Genomic DNA, 20,702 nt, shown 5'->3' on the forward strand with positions numbered 1-20,702 from the left:
TTTTTCCACCACCCTTCGTAAAGAACGATTGCTGACAGACCCTCAATGTGAAGAATCGGTCACTTCAGCGAGTTCAAAAGACCTCAATAAGTTCCGATGCTGCACTATTCAAAATTCTCAGCAATCGAAGAAAGAAACAATTTTTGGACGGTTGTGTCCTATCAAAAGTCATTTAAGTATTTTTTTTCATAGAAGAAATAATATTCACGAATTGGCGTTCCGTAAATAATCCTCCAAATGAGTCTGACATTCTATGAAATTTTCGCTCAATATTGTTGGATCTTTGAAGCCGCATTTCTAGTTAATCTGTAGAAATTCAATATATTTTCCGTATTCCACCTGGTTTCAATTAGAATAAGGAAATGCTACGAGACAGCGCACTGGATACTCCAATAAAGCTGACTACTCGCGGACATTAGGCATGGAATTTCACAAGAAGCACCAAATCAATATCTGAAATGAGTTTTCATGGCTTCCAGTAAGCTGGATTCTGAAAAAGATGCAGTGTGGACTACTGTCAAGGGGTCCTGTTTCAATCAACCGCAATTTTATGTTGGGCATATCCACTACAAGGTGAAAATCTTGTTTCATTTTTTAAGTTACTGGAACTATTTCTCTGGGTCACATTGGTTGTACAGGTGTCGAATATGCCGAATTTAGTTTTGGAGACTCTATTCCTACTTTTGCGTTTTGGTATTAACAATAATTTTTGTAGGGTTGCATAATTTTGGACTGGAATGTATTATTTCTCCCTTCTTTTCCACTGCTATTATTTTGCATGTTTTCAGATTGAAAACAGAGTTCAAACGAATCCATGACTGCAAAAATGGCATTTCATATCTGCTCCAAAAATTACCGATATTTAGATTGTTTGGTAAATTTAAACGCGGTAATATGACGGCAGATATTACCGAACGTTCGGAATGGTCGATTGTGGCGACAAATGTAAAAAACAACAAACAAGTTATGGATACATCGATGATTACATGCCTGAGTTACTTAACATAGGCAGTCAGAATCATGGTTGGAGCCTAGTGAAATCTACCGAAAGTTCAAACATCGAGTTGAAAAATAGTCAACTTTTTTTTCGCGTTGTATATAAACAATAAATCAAAATGAGACCATGTTTGACGAAGAAAAAAGTCCTTTTTTACCACACTAACACAATTGCCAATTTCTTCCACATTAAACATACTCTCCAAATCTGGCCTCCAGTGATTGTTATTCATTTTCTAAGTTGAAATTGACGGAGTGAACCCGGAAAACAATGCTAATTTGGAAGCGCTTAAAAAATCATGTTACAGAAAAGATTTGAAGGAGAGATGAAACAAATCATCAGTTTTAAGAGAAACTGTATTGAATAATTAAATTAAATAATTTAGTAAAAATTATTCTCTCACAGGCAATCCAGAGACTTGTCAGCCCATGAAGTGTTGCCATCCAATCATCCGAACTATTATTTTGGTTAGCCTAGCCTAAGGAGAATTGAAAAACCCTAGCCCACATCTCGAAAGGCATGATCTTCAACGAATTTTAAGGGTGAATTTGATTCCAGTCATGTTATTTAAACAACAGGTACCTGACATAATCAATTCATTACTTGAGCAACGCTACTGCTCAAGTTTTGATCAAAGAATGCGACACAGTCCGAATAGAGAATCAGCCTCTCGATTTGCAGGGACAACCATGATCACCAATGAACTGTGAGAATGCAAATCAAAAAAGGCGTTCAAAGATTTATGATGTCATACAGAAATGAAAACAAGTCGAGAAACCGGAAGCTTGACGCTTCAGGTATAAAAGGTTTTGTGTTTCCCTATGTGAGGAGCATAACGCAATTCTCCATTGGCTTATAGAATTGACCCGAGTTCTGGGCAGGTTACTGCCATTGCCAGAACTGAGCGATTTAAGTAACTCGAAGGGCAGGTTACTGCCATTGCCAGAACTCAGCGATTTAAATATCTCGAGTCAACGCTATCCAATGGCCAATGGAGAACTGCGTAATGAAATTGTTTCACGCATTAAAGCAACCTGGATGAAGTGGCATTCCCCAACTCGTGTTCTTTGTGATCGACGTATCAGCGCACGTCCCAAATCTAAAATTTACTGCAATGTCGTCCGTCTGCCACTCTCTATAGTTCTGAGTGTTGGCCGACTATAAAGGGTAATGAACGGCGTCTTGCGGTAATGGGGACGAAGGTGTTGCATTGCACTGGTGGCGTGACACGTTTTGATTACGTCTAAAATGAGAATATCCGCGATCGATATGGGTTTGCATCGATCGTGGAAAAACTGCAAGAGAGGCGTTTTCGATGGTGTGGTCACGTAATTCACGCTAACGAGAATTCAACAACCAGTATTGATCAGAACATCGAAAGCAATGGTAAGCAACCAAAAAAATGGTGGCTTGATACGCTGGATGGGGATTTAAAGGTCTCGCGATTACATCCTAATCAGGCATTTGATAAAATAAAATGACGAAACCGATCATCACGAGCCGACCCCGCTTGTGAACTGAAGGCTGAAGAAAAAGAAAAAGATATGAGGAGCGACGAGTGCACGACAGCTCCGTGTAATATAGCTAAAAATTCCATTGCCCTCTATTTTCTAGAAAGCGATTTAAATAAATCATTTGATGGAAAGCCCTATGTTGATAATGGTTAACCTCACACGCTTCACGCTCTCAGTTTAATATTATTAGCGAATAAAAACTATTTAACCAACATCAAATATGGACTTGTTTATATACAGGAAGCTGGACGCTTCAGGTACGAAAGGTTTTGTGTATTTCTTAGTACGTAGCACGTAATGTATGCATATATTATGTGAGAATATTCACTTTCGGATGATATTGACATGCATAGTCTTGAATTTGCAAGGAAGCGACAACTTTGACGTATGATAACTTTGTTAGTAATAGCGCTATTTCGACCAAACTTGGTGAAATCATGCTCAATGTTATATCCTATATTATTATCCTATATGGTGCTAACATGAACTTAAGGGGGGTTTTGCAGCCAATTACTAAAAATTATGGTAATATACTATTATTAACTTTATTTGTACAGATATCAGTATGGAAGGTATTTCGGAGCCCAGGCACCATATAGTGGCAGCCTGCTGATTTTTTTCAGATTTTTCGGTTCAGTAGTTTCTGAGAATGGCCCCCTTAAAGGAATGGTCACTTTCAACCCCCCGCACTCCCCACCTTTCCAACAAATGTCAAAACCAAGACCGGCTTCGAAAAGTACTAGCCGAGACCTTTAATTTGATACCCCACATGAGTATATTTGATGAAAAAAAAATTTACACCCCCCTTTTGCATGTATGGGAACCCCCCCTTAAATTCGACGTAAAGGGATGTACTTCACTGTATGTGTGAGCGTTCACAGTTCCCACCTTTCCACCAAATTTGGTGTCAATCGCTATAACCGTTTCTGAGAAAAATGCGTGTGACGGACAGACAGACAGACGGACAGACAGACAGACAGACAGACAGACAGACAGACAGACGGTAAACCGATTTTAATAAGGTTTTGTGTTTACACAAAACCTTAAAAAGGGCTAGGGAGAATTAGATTCTTCTTGAATGGAATTTTAATATTTCACTCGAATTTCAATTATTCTCGTTAATTATGACGTCAGCATCTTATTTGTATGGCTTAGAATGCTGTTAATTAGCACGAAATTGATAAGTTTGCACTGCTATAACTTTCCCACTAATAGTTGGATTTTCATGAAACCTGGCATGTGTATGCACAAGGCTGTCCTCTACGTCGATGCAATTTAGTACACTTAGGATGAACTTAAGGGGAGTTTTTTAGTCTATTTCTAAAAGTTGATAATATACTATTAGTAAATTTTTTGAGCAGATACCGGAATGGGACATCTCTCGAAGATTAGATTTCACATAAGTGTTTTACACAAAACCTTAAAAAGGGCTGCAGATAAATAGATTCTTCATAAATGTGACTTTAACATTCCGCGCGAATGTCAATTATTCCGGGTAATTATGACGTCAGCATCTGATTTGCATGGCTTTGGAAGCAGTAAACTCGCGCGAAATTGCTAAGTTTGAACTGCTATAACTTTGGCGTTAATTGCCTGATTTCTATGAAATTTAGCGCATATACACGAAATATTGTCCTCTATGCTGGAAATATTGTGGTCTATGCCGGAAGTCCTAGGATGAATTTAAGGGGGGTTTTCAGTAAATTTCTAAAAAGTAGTAATATACTATTAGTAAGTTTATTTGAGCAGATATCGGAATGGGACATATTTTGAGGCCTAGATTTCATCTAGGCGCACCACCCTGATTTTTTTCGGATTTTTAGGTTGGGTAGTTTCCGAAAATGAGTCCTGTCTCACTTTAAGTGCGTACATTTTGACTCCTTGCTCACGCACTTTGCAATTTATGCCAAAAAGTAATGTCAGTTTCGGAAAGTACAAATCGAGACCTTTCATTTAATACCTTACATAACTATATCCGGTGAAAAAAATTTTTGAATCCCCCCTTTACATGTATGGGGAGCCCCCCTTTAAACTCCACCTATATTTATGCCACTCACTGTATGCGTGGGATTTCATAGTTCCCATCTGTCCACCAAATTTCGTTCGGATCGGTTTAGCCGTTTTGGAGAAAAATGCGTGTGACAGACAGACAGACAGACATTGAATCGATTTTAATAAGGTTTTGTTTTACACAAAACCTTAAAAAAATATTATTCGGCAATTTGAAGCTTCTTACAATAATCTGATATCTCAACATCAGGAAGCTGAGCTCGATTTCATTTTCGATCGATTTTATACTGGTATGCAACTTTTTGTCGAAATTGCCAAAAGATCCTTCTTATGGAGTTCCAAGGAATCCACTTTTTTTTGTTCTATTGTCCCGTATATTTCAAATCTTGACATTGTATACCACACTAAAGATTTTTGTGAGGTACACTTTCCTTCGTAGATATATGGAATGTGAAACCTCGGACTTTTCGGGTGCTTCTACGCTTCGGCCCTCTTTCGGGTATGAATCCTTTCCCAAAATTTAACCTTCAACTCTTGCCAAATCAAGAACAACCCATGACAGAGAAGATGAACTCTACAAGCCCAATATCGTAGATTACTTCATTTTACACTATCATTTATCATATCTTTAAACGCGATTTACAAAAAGCTGTCTTTGTTTATCTTTGTGGTATGATATCTACTAGAAACATTTGTAGAAAGTTTAATTTTTTTTCGTTATTCAGGAGGCATGTTGCTAAGTTTTTCCAGGAATTCCATTTTGACAGCCTTCAATAGACAGAAAAATTGCTCGAAATTCGAAGTTAAAAAACAAACACCTTTCAGAGATTTAAAAAGACTTCGAAATAAAAAACTATCTCTGAAAAAAAGATAGTCTACATAACACTAAAAGCATGTTTCTTTCTTCTTTGATTTGATACAACTCAGACGACCCAAGTCTTATAGCCCGCCTGTGGCACTTTTGTATTGACGCGGTCAAGGACATTTCCAGATTGGGAGGTCGATTGTTATTAATTTTGAAAAATACATTTCAAAGATCAAAAATGTATCAGAAAAATACAAAATATCATAATTATCTTCAGTAGTTCTTTCGCAATGAATGTCGAAAAAATAGATTTGAATTTTCGACTTCAAGGGAAAAATTTTAAGATTGGAAATCAATGTTTATGTTCAAGGCGTTCATCCTCCATTGAATACTGGTTAAACCAACATTGTAGTTTCACACACACACGATTTGGGCAAGTTATAACAGGGACACTTTTTTACGAATTTTCCGTTTTAGGCTTCACATATTGCCAAATAACACAAAAGAAAAGAAATAACGTTGATGATTCAGCCTCAAATCTATATATAGTGGTCGTCCTCCTGACACACAGTTTTGGCAAAGCGTTCTTTTTTTTCCTGCATGCACTTTTTTCAAACGATTAATTAAAAATTTACCGTATGTCCAAAAATCCTTACTTGCGGTACAGAGTCTTCCATAATGTACTTTCATTTGAAAATACTTGTAAATATACACAAATGGCTTCTAACGAATATCAATTACAAAAGTCCTTTCAAAACGGAAGTAAATAAATGAAAGATTAATTATTTGAAATAATAAAAACTTGCTTTTCCTATTCGCTAGTGTTAGTTTATTGGTCTTGCAAATACCGATATTTCGGGAACCACTTGTTCCCTTCATCAATACCTGAGCAGAGCACTGATGAAGGGAACAAGTGGTTCCTGAAATATCGGTATTTGCAAGACCACTAGCGAAAAGGAAAAGTAATTTTTTATTATTTCAAATAATTTAATCGCTAGAGATACCGCGTAATTACACTCAGAGAAATATTAATGTTTGGAAATTCCTACAGTCCCATTACACCCTAACTATGTTATATTCCGAGACTGCAGTTGCATCTTCTTAATCAATTGTTACTTTGATGGCTTCATATTTCTAACAATTTTTTCCCATCCCTTATCAAACCTACAGAAAAGCCAGGGGAGTTATTATCTACCGAGAAATATTTTCTTCCAAGAGAAGCATCTCGCAAACCGTCTAAATAACGTCACCGAAAAAACAATAAACATCTAAGTAATCAAGGCGCCGTAAAATTTCAGCAATATTTGCTAGCTCAATGATACTAAGCAAATTTAGGAGGCTTAAACAAAACTCGGTTCTTATGCTAGTGGTTATGGCGACTAGAGGAAGTACAATTCAACTTGAAAAAATGGTAAAACAGCTTCCATACTTCAACTTCATTGGAGTTCAATTCTGCTGTACTTTCTGCATATGTATACAAGGTTTGTTTTTAGTCCCGATACCGCCGAACAATATCATATTATTTACATCATTGTCAGTCAATAATATTTGTATATGACATCAGCAAACCGCAATCTATAAGATGAATATCAAATTTCTTTCCGATAAGGTGCTCGCAAAAGTCACATTCGCCCCTTTATGTTATATTTACGTACACAGACCTCCAATCAAATGGAAATTTTTGTTAGTTTGGTCCTCATTAAGTGTATTTGCATTCGGTTTCCCAGAAGTGCAAAGTTGGTCAAATAAAGATATTGCATCCGTAAATATTTTAAACTTTCTCGTTAATTTCATAAATCCTATCGTTAGTATTGTTAAGTTTTCTGAGCAGAGCATTCACAACGATTACAATTAAACAGGGCGGCCTACAATGCAATATTAGCAACGCAAAAGTAATAGTAAATGTTACCATGCAACAATAGAGAGAATCCTTTTTCCACGTAATCCAAAAAGTGAATTAAAGGTGAGTGCAGCAGAGACAGGCAACATAAAACAAATCGGACTATCCACTTGTCTAAATCACCATGGTAAAAAATTCAATAAAGTGAGTGAATCCACTTTGATTTATTGATATTTAAAAATTTTCATTCGCGAATTTCTAGTTGAACACTATTAAAAGTAGATTTGTACTTCCCACAAATCTCACAATAAATCACGAACCAACACTGAGGGTAACGTATCGTAAATCATCCATCCCATATGGCTTCCATGTACATCATTATAAGATAACACTATCCATGATCGCGTCACCGTCTCTTATCCACCAATTACCCATATCAGGCAGTGTTTTATCGCAACTGCCATTACTGTCGCGGCACAGGTAACAACAAAAGCCAAAAAAATCGCGTCATCCACCCACGTCTTGGTCTCACAATTAAAAGCAGAAAAACATCGATGTTAAAAATCTTTAGGAAAATTGGGAAAATAAAAACTAAAGCTTCAAACCGACACTTCTACCGCGGCATCACTTTCATCCGGAGACCGATTGCAAAATCTTTGTTGCCAAAATCAGAACAGTAAGAGAACTCCTCCGCAGGCCATCACCCCGTTGCCATCAAAAACCGCATTCGTGAGACCGCAAAACATTTTTTTTTCAACTTTTTTCAGCAAGAAATGAATCTTGTAGTTACAAGTAAGCAATTTTTACCTCAAAATCGCACAGTACAAAATTAGAAAATAGCCAAAAACCAGGCGTGCGAAGTAAGAGAAACTTTTCAGGCCCAATAAATTAAAACTGAAGAAGGTTATTGCGCAGAGTAAAGACCATGAACCGATACACACTGCCCAGTGGGCTTTCTTTCTAGACGAGAAACTCTTATTCTGCCGCACTAGACTTTCTGAATTTCCTAAAAGAAATCGAAAGAAGATCCCGTCCAACTTGTCCGGCTGTCCGTCGCGAAAGCGTAAGACGCCCAAATGACACCGAAACCGACGTCTTCTTGACAGAAACTAAACAAGTTTGTTGTTTGGTCGCCCGCGAAACCCGAACTCGTTTTGTGGCGGAACCTAGCAACATGAAGCCAACTCCATCCGCGGAATACACTCCGGGTTTACAGCAATAACGAAGCACCGAAGAGAAATAATTTTAGCTACACCATTCGATCGAACGATGCGTGTCTGACTCATAATGTTGCTAGAAAATACAGATAGTGAGCTGCCGTGGACGTCAGATTGCTGAAGACAACTGTTGCCCAAGCCCAAGCTCATCGCTATACCGCCGGCAACCATGACTGCCTGGCCTCAGCAATTCGATAAATGCACGCTAACACTCCCGCTTCGACCTTCCAAATAAGTGATTACTAATAGATAGTGTTGCCGGCTAGAAAAAGATACAAGATTGTATTCGGATATTATCTATCTAGAAAACCATGAAAATACTTAATCGAAAGAAACCGGAATGCTGGAAAGAAATCAACCTGTCCGGAGGATTATCTATTCCAAGCACATCCAAAAAGTTATATTCCATTTATAGATTGCATTGATAAATATTCGATGAGCCAACAACGCCATTTACAATCCTCGTCTAGGTTCACTTTGGAGCAATTCCAACGAGTCATGAGCACATGCTAGCGCGAGACACGTAAAATATATCTCCAAGGATAATAGGTTTTTGAATCACCTTTACCCTCATGGCTTCCAACTTATTCCTGTGAAAAATTTCAAACGACCTCATATGTATAATACTTTATTTGCTAACGCTTAGATATCAAGATTAATTCATTGAATGAAGAAAGGACATCGCAATTTCTTATATTTAGATGTCATTAGCGATAGCCTTGTCCGTTGACATGAAGTTGAAGGAACTACATGATGTTTCGGAAATGAACATGGCCATTGTTCCTTCGAGAGAATGACTTCTACAAATAAACTTAATCGATATTACGGGGGTGATGGTAACCAATCGCCGTCGGAAACAATAACTGAGGTCGATTCAAAAGAGTGATAGAAAAAAACATACATTTTATAATTTATGGTAATTAATTTTAGGCGAATAATTATTCCGATTTGGGAAGGAAATTAAACTTCCTTGAAATAACGTAACATAAACGTCAACAATGTCATCTATAAGAAACGAGGGGAAAGAATATCTGAATTATTCAAAAGATTTACAGAATTTCTGAGTGGCCTCTTTGGAAGTTCTTTTTGAATGAAGAAAAATATCCGAATTGACGTTCTCCCGTCTCGACACTTTCTATTCAATGATTACTCTATATGAAATAATTGCAGTCAATAATGCCGCTGTGATGACATTAGCTTTAAAAGAATGTAATCCCTTGGAAACCCTCTGGCTTCACCTGGTACACGGGATGGATTTATTGACATGACCCGCCTTTTGCTTGCGAGTCAAGCAGGAATGCTTTTCACTATTAAAACGAGGAAAAAGTTCGTGACGTTTTTTATAGGCGGTTTTAGGATTTTTGTTAACTTTGGTAAACTAACCCTATCAAACATTACTATAGCGCGTTTGAGTGAACAGACTATAGCATGAAAAAGCACATTGTAATCTTTGCTTATTCAGCGAAAAGTAATTACCAACTTGACAATGGGTCGAGGCTCTGAAAAACCGCAATATTTTACAAAATCACTTTAATTAAACTAAAGAACTTCGCAAGCTTGTGAAAAAAATCGTGGTAGTGACAATAAAGGATACTTGTCAAAATCTACATAAACCAAATCGAGAAACCGCTGTTCGTAGTTTAGCTACGCAATTTTGCACGGTTTTATCATCTATAAATTTCAGGGTATGGTATTCTATATTATGAATCAATTGACCGAAAAAAAATGTTTATCCGGTCCCCTAGTTAAGTACAATAAATTATCAACAGCGCTTAACCTTAGCGACTAGACAACCATCGTCTAACCGGGTCATTTCAGTAATTGGTAATGTAAAATAATCCAATGTAATGTTATGTACTATTACGTTATTTGGGTAATTTGTAATTGCTGCTCAATAATTATTGCTCATTAAATTACCTAAGAATACTCTCGGCATATATATGGGTCTTTAATACAGCATATGTCAGACTAGCACTTTGAATGGGATGCAACAAATTAACACGAAAAAGACAAGTGGGACTGCCTATCATTTTTTTTAGTAATGGTAGAATAAAAAAACACTTTGTAATATGGTATTTTATGTTATGTATCTTTTCTATAATTAAACCGAAAAGTAATAAAGTGAAAGTCAAATTTCCATTCGGTCTCCGAACCTAAGTCCTTAATAATTCCGATAGCGCCTGACCTCGGTGATCGAATGACCTTTGCTTTATCCTTCATGGCAATCTTCAAATAAGTTTTTCGATTGCCCAGTAAGTTACAACTAGCCAGAATTTTCTCATAATATATGTATAAATATTAATTTATGGAGTAAAACAGGCCATTCACTCTAACGGGATGATGATGGTCAATGGTAGCTTAGGATTTGGAGTGAAATCAGTGACCAATCACCGATCGAACTATGTACATTGTAGTGACCGCAGCTTCGTGACAGGAGCGGGATTTTATTTGCATTTTTCGGGATTAATTTGATCAAATAATGCATTCTATAGTGTCAGATTACCTTCAATTTCGCCGCATATTGCACAGTATTGAATACATTCGGGTGAATTGATCGTGACAGAGGGGAATGATCTGCCGCATCCATCAACGCTGCTGCACATGCTCCTCGCACCAAGAACTCGAGAAGTTGAAGGCCATATCAACGAGACTGGCTGATCGAGAGACGGCTTATGGACAGAAGGGATTTTTTTTTTGATTGAGATTTTGGAGGTGTTGGAAGCAAGTTGACAGTCCTATACTTTGTGCTACAAACTTAGGAGAAAGATTTTGGAGCGCGGTGGATCGAAATTGTGACATTTTAGTGTGAGATAACGTCACGAAGAGGTGATTCGTTGAATATTGTCCGGACGGATCGGACTCGCCAAATTGCTGTAAAAGCTGATTTCATTTCAGATCACTAAGAGGTAGTTAGGTCATCAACCTTTGTGAAGTTGAGCCTCTCGGATTTCTAGGGGCATCACAATAGAAAGAAGAACGTGAGTTTTTCGCAACGGATTCACATCAACGGGAGAATTGCTTTTGGTTTTCCGCAATTTTCCTTTTTCAACCAGGGAAATTTTATTTAAAGAGATTGTAGCTCGGAGGACTTTTCCATAGTTAATTGTTTAGTGCAGTTTTCTCTGATTTTTGGTGGATTTTATAGCCTGAAAACTTTCAAAGTTAGCAACCGAGCGTGATGAAAAAACATGCATTTCAGTTAATTTATTTAATTTGAAGAATTCATTCTTTTCTCCTCCTCCCTGACCCCGCAAACTCGTACACATTAGGAATATCCTCCGCGGAGGAGTATTTGCGGGCAGACTTTCACGGTCGCTTTTCTTTTTTTTCTTTTTCTTTTAGATTTTTGGATAGCTCTTCCCTCCGGGTCGTCTTCGGCCACTCAGGATGGTTGCTTGACCACCTAATCCACGAGAAAAACCGTCTGCAAATAAATTCTTGCAATTCTGCTCTCCAATCCCCCACATCCACGTGGTATCCGGTAATCCGGGAAACAACAGATTCGCCAAGAATACAATTTTCAAAAACTATCAGGAAAACCGATGTTCGTCGCCGCTTTGAGTGAAGTAGGAATTTGGACTTCAAGCCCATGAGTGAAAGAATATATGCGATTCGTATCAAAGACCAATTGGTGAATGTCTAGCTGATAAATGCCCTTGCTCCAAGGAAAGAGAAAGACGACGAAATTAAAAGCAATTTCTACGACAGTTTGGAAAGATTTGTCGAATCGCCGTCACCAAATGACATCATAATAAAACTTGTCGAACGGGAGGAAGGAGGAGACAAAAAGGGAACTACCGATGGCCACAATCTGCATCATGCATCGAATGACAACGTCCAATGCCTAAGTGATTTTTCACATTGAAGAAATCTAATTATAAAATCAATATACCTGCCAAACAAATGCTTCAATAAAAGGACCGGGGCATCGCCAGACGGCATTGTAATCAACTATTTGATTGAATGCCCTCATTCAAAAAAGATTATCTTCAGATCATATCGAGGAGCGAATTGTGACTCTGACACTACCATACAGGCGTCCTATGTCAAAGGCGTACGGAATAAAAGGTAGATACAAAGTCTGCAAAACGAGACGTCGCAAAGGACAACAGAGTCCGACTAAAAGAAGGATTGAATCCAATACTACAAAATATGTCGATTCAGACCGTAGACAGTGATTGGACAGGGATCAAGAACGCACTCAAAACTACAGCGGAGGGAGTAATTGGATATGAAGTACTCGACAACAAAAATGAGGCGTGTAGAAGGACCCGAACCACAAGGATGAAGAAAGAGAATTAGGACAACCTAATGAAAAGCCCGAGGCGTGACTTCCAATTAAAAACAACATTTTGTTACAGAAAAGCTAGGATAATCATCGCTGATGACAAAAAAAAATAAACACAGGAATAATAGGGATCATATGTTAACAAGAACTTAACCTTGCACGGGAAACTCAACCATTCCAGCAATAAGACTAATAGACGAATAACACATTGATCCTACAACGCTGGATTATGTAGAATCAGCCATCAAGAATCAGAAAAACAAAGAAGCGGCGGGCATAAGTGATATCCCAGCAGAACTTATTAAGCAAGGCGCCTGATGAACCAGAAATGCTCTAAATAATTTAGTCCGTAGCATGCCGAGTGCCACAGAGCGATTTGGACTATCAACAAAAAGCCAACAGTTTAAGGTCAAACAAGTACTGGAGAAATGCTATGAATTTAATGTTAACGTCCAACAAATATTTCTGAAACAAAATAACGCTTGCTTTCAAAATCCAAACGAAACTTGTCTGGCTCGCCAAAAAGACTGGGACTAACTAGACTGAGCAAGTGAAGATCAACAACCTTCTGACGAACGCATTCGTAACAAAGAACCGGCTAAAGTAGGGTAACGGATAACCACATTGAATCTGGCGCTAGAGCATGTGATTTGGAAGTTTCCGGTCACAGTTACATTGTTCTAGAGCACAGGGACGACTTTAACATTACGGCCTCAATCCTTCACACACAATCCATCAGGCAAAATGTCACGATCGACAATATAATAAAGGAAATGTAGACAGGTTTATTTGCTCAAGTCCGCCATCGCTCAGCTCTGTCTGCCAGTTACGCCTGAAGAGTTTGCATTTGACCGGCAGTCGTAACGTGGCTAGGATGCAGTTGGTCTGTCAGCTTTGACTATTCAAGCGGTTGGTGGTGATTGAATGAAAAATGATTCGGCCAACCAAGCAAATACGTTTGTTTAGGCTGTGAGCGAACATTTTTGTAGGCATCTTTATTTATCCAGAATTGAACTAATGATGCATAGAAATTTTAAGGAGTCTGCCGAAATTAGAAAAGGAACTCAGGAACTTGCAAATAAAGCATTCTATTGCGTCCTGGAAATTGAGGATCAGTTACATGCACAGCCGTACGAAGCTTTGCGTGAAAGGAGATTTCTGAGAAGAATTATCGGAAAAATGCGAATATAAAACTTCAATTTGGTCCCTCATCTATGTACTAGCTATCCAAGCAACCCTTGACGTTGGTGATCACTTGTCAAGTTAGGCTAAATAATGTAAATACCCGGTGATTTTAACATTGTAAGATTAATGAATTTTAGTATACTGGGGCTTTACAGTGATTATCCAAAAATTTTTAGTTAGTTAGAATATTTGCGTGCATTAAATTCACATAAAAATTACAACTATGGCATGCTATCATTTTGTTAGGAAAAGTAGGATTCCAATCAAACTTTCTAGTATTATGCCATGTATAGTTACTTATATTTTATGATGCCCGTTTTATGTTTTTCCTGTAAATTTATGAAATATTGAAATTACCATTACTAATTTTATTGGAGTAAATAAGACGTATGGGTCAGATAGCACATCCTATCCATGCTCCAATAATTTTTTACGGGTCACTAAAGATGTGTGGAGTGTCACATTATCGCGATGTTGTGCAGCTGACGGGCTCCCGGCATTCCTGGGCGAAAGATTTTTAATTACCGACAATACTTTTCCGTGTTAATCGTTCCATTTCTTGGTAAGAGCTCCAAAGCGCCACACCCTTCTAAAGTTACCGCATGAGGACATAACATTTCTTTGATGAAGTTTTGCTTTTAAAGTCGTTTTGGGCGTATCTTCGCGTTCGAATTGTTTTCTTGACACTTTGCCAGCATATCCTAGACGTTAATACCCGCCAGAAAATGAATTTCTTTGGATTCACTAAAAAACTATATATCGAGTTTATATAATGTTTCTATGTTGTATTCGGGTAATATAACGTGGGTTTGATATGATCACTGTCACAATTTTGTCGTCATCAATGTCAGTGGGGCGCCCTGACGCTGCCAAATGGCATATGAGAAACATATTTACGCAGGACGCCGGTGGTAGCAAAACTATACTAGCACAATTTGTTGCCAAAAAACGCAATCAGAGTGAAAAACTCAATCTAATAGAACTGTGCCGGATGTGGTTCTCATGGCATCGCCGCAGAGTTGAGTCATGATTTAATAAAATACTTATTCGAATACAAAATGCTTATTATTTTATTTATCTAAACTCTTGGGTTGCTCAATATGTTATATATAGCTCAATATGTTATATATCATAGCATGCATTATGTGGCCTAGGATTGTCGTGAAGCAGTATGGTTTGACTTTGTCGGTTTCATTTCTTCAGCTGCTTTGCTTCATTTACGGGGTGCAGTTGCGCAATTTATAGCTCCTTGGTGGCCGTACTGTTTCTTTTAGTCATCTCTTCTTGAAACTGTGGTTATAGCGCACTTATTTATTAATTGCGTGTGTCCGGATAGCTGAGTGGTTAGAGTGCAAGGCTGTCGTACGGAAGGTCACGGTTCAAATTTCACTGGTGGCAGTGGAATTTGTATCGTGATTTGACGTCGGATACCAGTCGACTCAGCTGTGAATGAGTACCTGAGTCAAATCAGGGTAATAATCTCGGGCGAGCGCAATGCTGACCACATTGCCTCCTAGTGTACCGTTACGGTCTTGAATGAAGTGCTCTAACACACTTCAAGGCCCTGATCCGATATGAATTGTTGCGCCAACGATTATTATTATTATTAAATAAGACGTATTGCGAGACTTAGATTTTTTATTTTTTTCTGGTTGGAAAACGTTCATTTTATGTTTTAATTCTCCCCAATTTTTAACCGATTTTAAATGTGTGGGTCAAATCCAGTGCTAATTGAACACTTTCATTTAATATCATTTTCACCCCCATCCTCTTAAATTCTAAAGCAAAATCGTGCTACCCGCAGCAAATAAATACTATATATTTTCAGCAAATTTCAAGACAATAGCTTTCATGGAAATTTGGTGAGACAGACAGACATTAAGCCCATATTAATTAAAATCTTGTTTTACACAAAACCTGAAAAATGAAAGCAGAGAACGATAGCCGGTTTAAAAAATGGAGCCGCCCCAAAGTAATGCGTAAGTTTTTCAGAGTGGAGAGTCTAATCAGGGAAGGTATTTTGATCAGTAACCTTATTGAAAGGGACTGACCAACGTGAATTTGTACAGTTGGTTTCATCTAGTTTCCTGCCTATTAATTATTTCAAGATGCCTAGTCAACGTGACAAAATTTTAATATAAGTGATCCATATTTTTCTATTATGTACATGCCCGAGCAATGTGTTTTCAGATCACCCATCATTATCAAATTTTTCACATTTAGGACCCTGAATTAAGTGTTCAGGTGTGATCCTGTTAGAAATCGGCTCCCAAGTCATGACGGCACTCAGTGAGAAATAGGACAACTGGTCCTCAAAATGCCGGTATATGCGTAATAAAAAAATAAGCCGGACAAAACGACATACATAAAGGAACTAATCATGAAGGTACGCTTTGCGGTAGTCCAGCACCGGGTTCACGTTTGTTTTGCTTTCGAGAGTCTAAAAGCAACTGCCAGAAGAGAAAGAGGAGTACTATCCAGAGTCCCACCATTTCACTTTGCTTACGCTAAAATTATCTAAACAATCAAATGATAAATATAGAAAACAGAAGAAATAAAAAGGAAAGTGAAAAATTGTTAGAAAATACGTTCCAGTGCTTGTTAGAGCTTTTACATATATTGTCCGCAACCCTTCGTCAGGCTTGAACACTTCCCTTGCAACACCTCTTTTTGAACCGAAAAATGTAAAAATCATTTGTATTAAAAACAGTTTATTAGTTGTTAGATAACAATATCACCCATATTTGAGTAGCTTCTATGACTAATTTCAACAACCTAGGTTTTATCTGATTTCCAAAAATACAATATTATACACACTAGAAAGATAGAAACAGAAATACTCGAATTCCAGGAATGATTTAAAACACAATTTCACAAATGAACTTGTTGTAACCAAATTGCATTGCAATCAGAGAAACCTCTGATTCCTCTTGAAATAGTACTTTTAGCATCTACCTTACGCGAGCAGATATCATAACTGAAAAGATACATGAATCATCCAGTGCAGATAAAAAGACAAGAGGCCTCCTAAGCATATTTTTTGATGATAAGGATATTATGATAAAGATAAGGATCTAGTCTGAAAACGATAAGGAAAAGATAAACCGAAATATTATCTAAATAACAAACTAAATATCTAAATGCAATATCAAAAGGTAGATAAATACCCGCTTTGTGTAGGTAATCTATAAAAAAAATGTAATGAAAAGCAAATCATTTTTTTTCTGAAAATTATTTTGCAGGTTTTTTAGAAAATTCTAAGGATGAAATGAAGAATAAGGGATGAAATCTGTTTGACAAACCATTTGGAAATAATTGGCACTGATAACATGAAAGAAAACAAATCATTACACCCAAAAACATTTGTGAATTTCTATTGAACGAATGAATGACTAATTTGGATGTTAAAATGCGTACATACTTTCATTATTGAATTGAAACCTGTGGATAGTATTGAAGAATTTCGCTTACCTGCAAGAAAAAAGAACGAAATTTAGAAATATTATTTAATTTAATTAATTTAATAAATAGTATTTGCATCCATTATGTTGTTGAAAATTGAAATGCGGGAGGGTTCTCATTCAGATGGCTATCATGGCTTTTTTAATTTACATCATCTCAAAATTGGATTTGATTTTAAACATTAACTTTCAGTTTGATAGCCAAAATAGGTATTTTCGGATATCTCAGTATCATATTTCTTACTCTTGCCAAAGATATTTGATGGCAATAACTTCTTCACACGCGAAAACTTTTTTAATATGTACTATGAAGCAAACCCGAATATTATTATTATATTATTAACCAAACTTCTACGCAAAAAAATGAGTTATTTTCAATAAGTTTTTTTAAAGAAAATTGCAAAAATTCCTCTTCTTATTCTTATTTACCAACCATTTGAAAATGAACACTAATTTTACCACATTTAAATACCCAGTCTGTTCCGAAGACTGGATTAGACCAGACCAAATGCACCAAAAATCCTTTCTACAGATGCAGAGGAAGTTACGGCTGTGAACAGTTGTTATAAGCTAGGCGTTAGTTGACCATGCTCATCGACAAATTCTATTTTTTTAAGACGTGCAGCGCACTGATCCAAAGTTTTTCTTAGAGGAATTGGCAGATGATTTTGAAGGAATTGCAGGGTTTTAGCTACATGAGGCCGCCGCTCTAGGTAGTGCTATAGCGGTTGAAAAGAAAAGTTATCATGCAGAACCTTAAATAAAGTCAGGCTCTTATTGGTGGTCCGCAAGAGAGGTTCCGAAAATGCTCACTGATGTCGCTTTTTTGATGGTTTTATTTATCATTCTGCGTGATAACTTTTCCGTACAACTGGGAGCACCACCAATGTCAATAATAGTAGGATTCTTAAAGAGTTGCTTGTAAAACCAGACACTACTGTTTATGGTTTAATAAAAAGAAATTTAAAATAAATATAAATAAATAAAAGGAGTCATGATTTATTTGATTTTTTAAATAAAAAACAAAATCTGCCAAAAAACTCATGACTTTTTTAAAGTCGGTTAAACGCTATATCTTAAGCGCCTCTCAAACTACGGAAATTCTATTTACATTCACTCTCTTATCTAAGTACCTTGTTTATGGAATAGATTGTTTTTACACGACTCCCCCAAACATTGTCTAATATTAGGAAGTATTTAACAAAAAAATATTTCATGTCGGTCGTAGGCAATTTTTGGTAATTTTATTATGCTAATTCCAAAATGTTAAAATTGTCCCTGGATAAAGCATTACTATAATGAGAGATGGATTCTGTCCCCACTGTTACATGGAATTTGTTGGTACCCGCCAAATAAATTCACTTGGTCGAGCTTGAAAGAGGCAAGGAGATGGAAGACTGATGGAGAACTGGGAATCAAACCACTGGGAATGTGATAAGCGGCCGGAGAAAATCGTTGGAGGATTATGAAAGATTAGAGATAATGTGGATAAATTTCGGGGAAACGAAGTTCTACTTCCTAGAGGAGGGCAATTTCTGCAATCAAAGAATTTAGACGGACTTTAACAAGATAGCCATATCACTGTTTAGTATAAAATCAGTTTAAAAAGAGAGTAACTCGGAGGATTTGGATTATTGACAAAGGACGCGAATAATGAACACGTAGCAAGGACGCTACAAAAGATAGGAGCCACTTCCTAAGAATAAAATCTGAACCCAATTTGACAGAATTCGAAAGAAAATATGGATATTCTGCTGTTGAAAGAGAAGCTGCAATTTGCGACAAAATTTTTTTCCAATATTCGTTCAAAATCTATAAAATCTTAGGAGGCACTTGACTATAGTGACAGTAAGCGGATAATTGCTGCAAATTAATCCTATTTTCTTAGTAAAGTCTAAATCCCTAAAGTTTAAAAGACAAACGGACAAAGAAAAGAGAGTGAATGCTGCTAACGCACAATTCGCACTTTGTTGTTTAGCATTGGAAGTGAACGGAAGAACATGCCTTTTGGGGTATCTTTCGTTCATATTTTTGTGAACATCTTGCTGCAAAGGTAATGGTTAACATAATCTTGAAGCGCATCAAAGAACAGCGCGAAAGCTTGATCGACAAAGAGCAGTCTCTAGAGGGAGGATTTCGGGGAAACTAACAGCTGCCATCAGAACTACAAACGATGACACAAGATGTCATGCAATGAAACCCACGACTTCTAGTGAATCGGTCTACAGTTGTGACGCAGAACAGAGGAGAAAGTTCCCCAGAAAGTCTGGCCCCAACAACCGGAATAGCCAAATACCGACAATAATGGCACATAGTTGTCCTTGCACGCTATACCTCAGTTAGAATTTTCTAACAACCATATATTCCTTTACTCTTGTGATACCAAGGTGAAATGAAAATCGGAGAAGCTGCGCTTCTTTGCCAACTAAGGCTGAAAGCGAGTATCAAAGGAGAATACAGTCCGATGTCACTATTCTCTCTCGTTTCAATTACTTCTTTCAAATTGCGAGGTGTTCGGCCCCATGCAAGCGGCCGAGTCACTTATTTTTTTTATGTTTCTTTTTGGCAGCCGTCGACGTTTTAACGTTTCGTTACAATTCTGTTGTAAGGCCTACAATTTTGCATTCGCGATTTCTCAGGTCAGTTTCGTATTTGTCAAAGGAAAAATAAAACAACAATTATTCTTGCATTTGAAATTTAGAATAGCATTGGATAAAAATTCTTGGCAGGGGGAGAAGAGAGGAAAGAAAGGATAAGGGTCAGAGATAATCTGCGAAACTCAAGTGCTTATACAAAAGGAATTCTACCAGTGCTGTGGTGAAAATGGACCCTCTTTCAATGCAATTGAATGTCTCCTAGTGATTGATGGAAAAGAAGTAGAACAACAAATTTCACATTTTTAAATAGCAAATATTATTATACCACATAAATATACTATATAACCGTAGCCTGAATCATGAGACTAAATTATCAATCATTTTTTCTGTGAAGATTTTAGATATAATTATTGTAATAGTGTGGAGTCGCTTTAATTCTTGTTGGTAAGCTGATTCAAAATTACAACAAATATCTAAGATCTTGTAGAAAATGATGAACCTTATTTTTCTGACATTTAAGAATATTTTTAATTGCATCATGTGTACTAAACCGGAAAGACCGGAAAAAATTCTCGAACAAACATTAGAGAATACTTGAATACCTTAGTGAATAATTTAACATTTGTCCTATCTGGGCAGGAGGACGACAGTCTTTTATTATAAGGTAGTGAGATAAACACCCCAAATTACACCCTGAAATTTTTTACCAGATGACGAATCACGACACAATACAATATCGTTGTCTCCTGTATAAAGCTAGCACCTTTCAATTGCGAACGTTTATAATG

At 37.1% G+C, this 20,702-nt stretch overlaps 1 protein-coding gene across 6 annotated transcripts in view; it reads right to left on the minus strand.

Annotated features, from left to right (window-relative positions):
- LOC119661721 (serine-rich adhesin for platelets) overlaps positions 1 to 20,702 on the minus strand; it is a 375,597-nt gene that overhangs the window by 329,033 nt on the left and 25,862 nt on the right. For 2 of the 6 annotated variants that reach the window (XM_038071183.1, XM_038071181.1), the window contains exon 1: positions 7,236 to 8,506. The exons of 3 other annotated variants lie outside the window; for them this stretch is intronic. In XM_038071183.1, the coding sequence (XP_037927111.1) occupies positions 7,236 to 7,238 (3 nt within the window). In that variant the 5' untranslated portion in view covers positions 7,239 to 8,506. Of the gene's footprint in view, positions 1 to 7,235; positions 8,507 to 20,702 lie in introns of those variants that run through there. One more of the 6 variants, XM_038071184.1, reaches the window with a different exon arrangement.

The sequence above is a fragment of the Hermetia illucens genome, chromosome 1, assembly GCF_905115235.1.
Source record: "Hermetia illucens chromosome 1, iHerIll2.2.curated.20191125, whole genome shotgun sequence".
Classification (NCBI taxonomy): domain Eukaryota; kingdom Metazoa; phylum Arthropoda; class Insecta; order Diptera; family Stratiomyidae; genus Hermetia; species Hermetia illucens.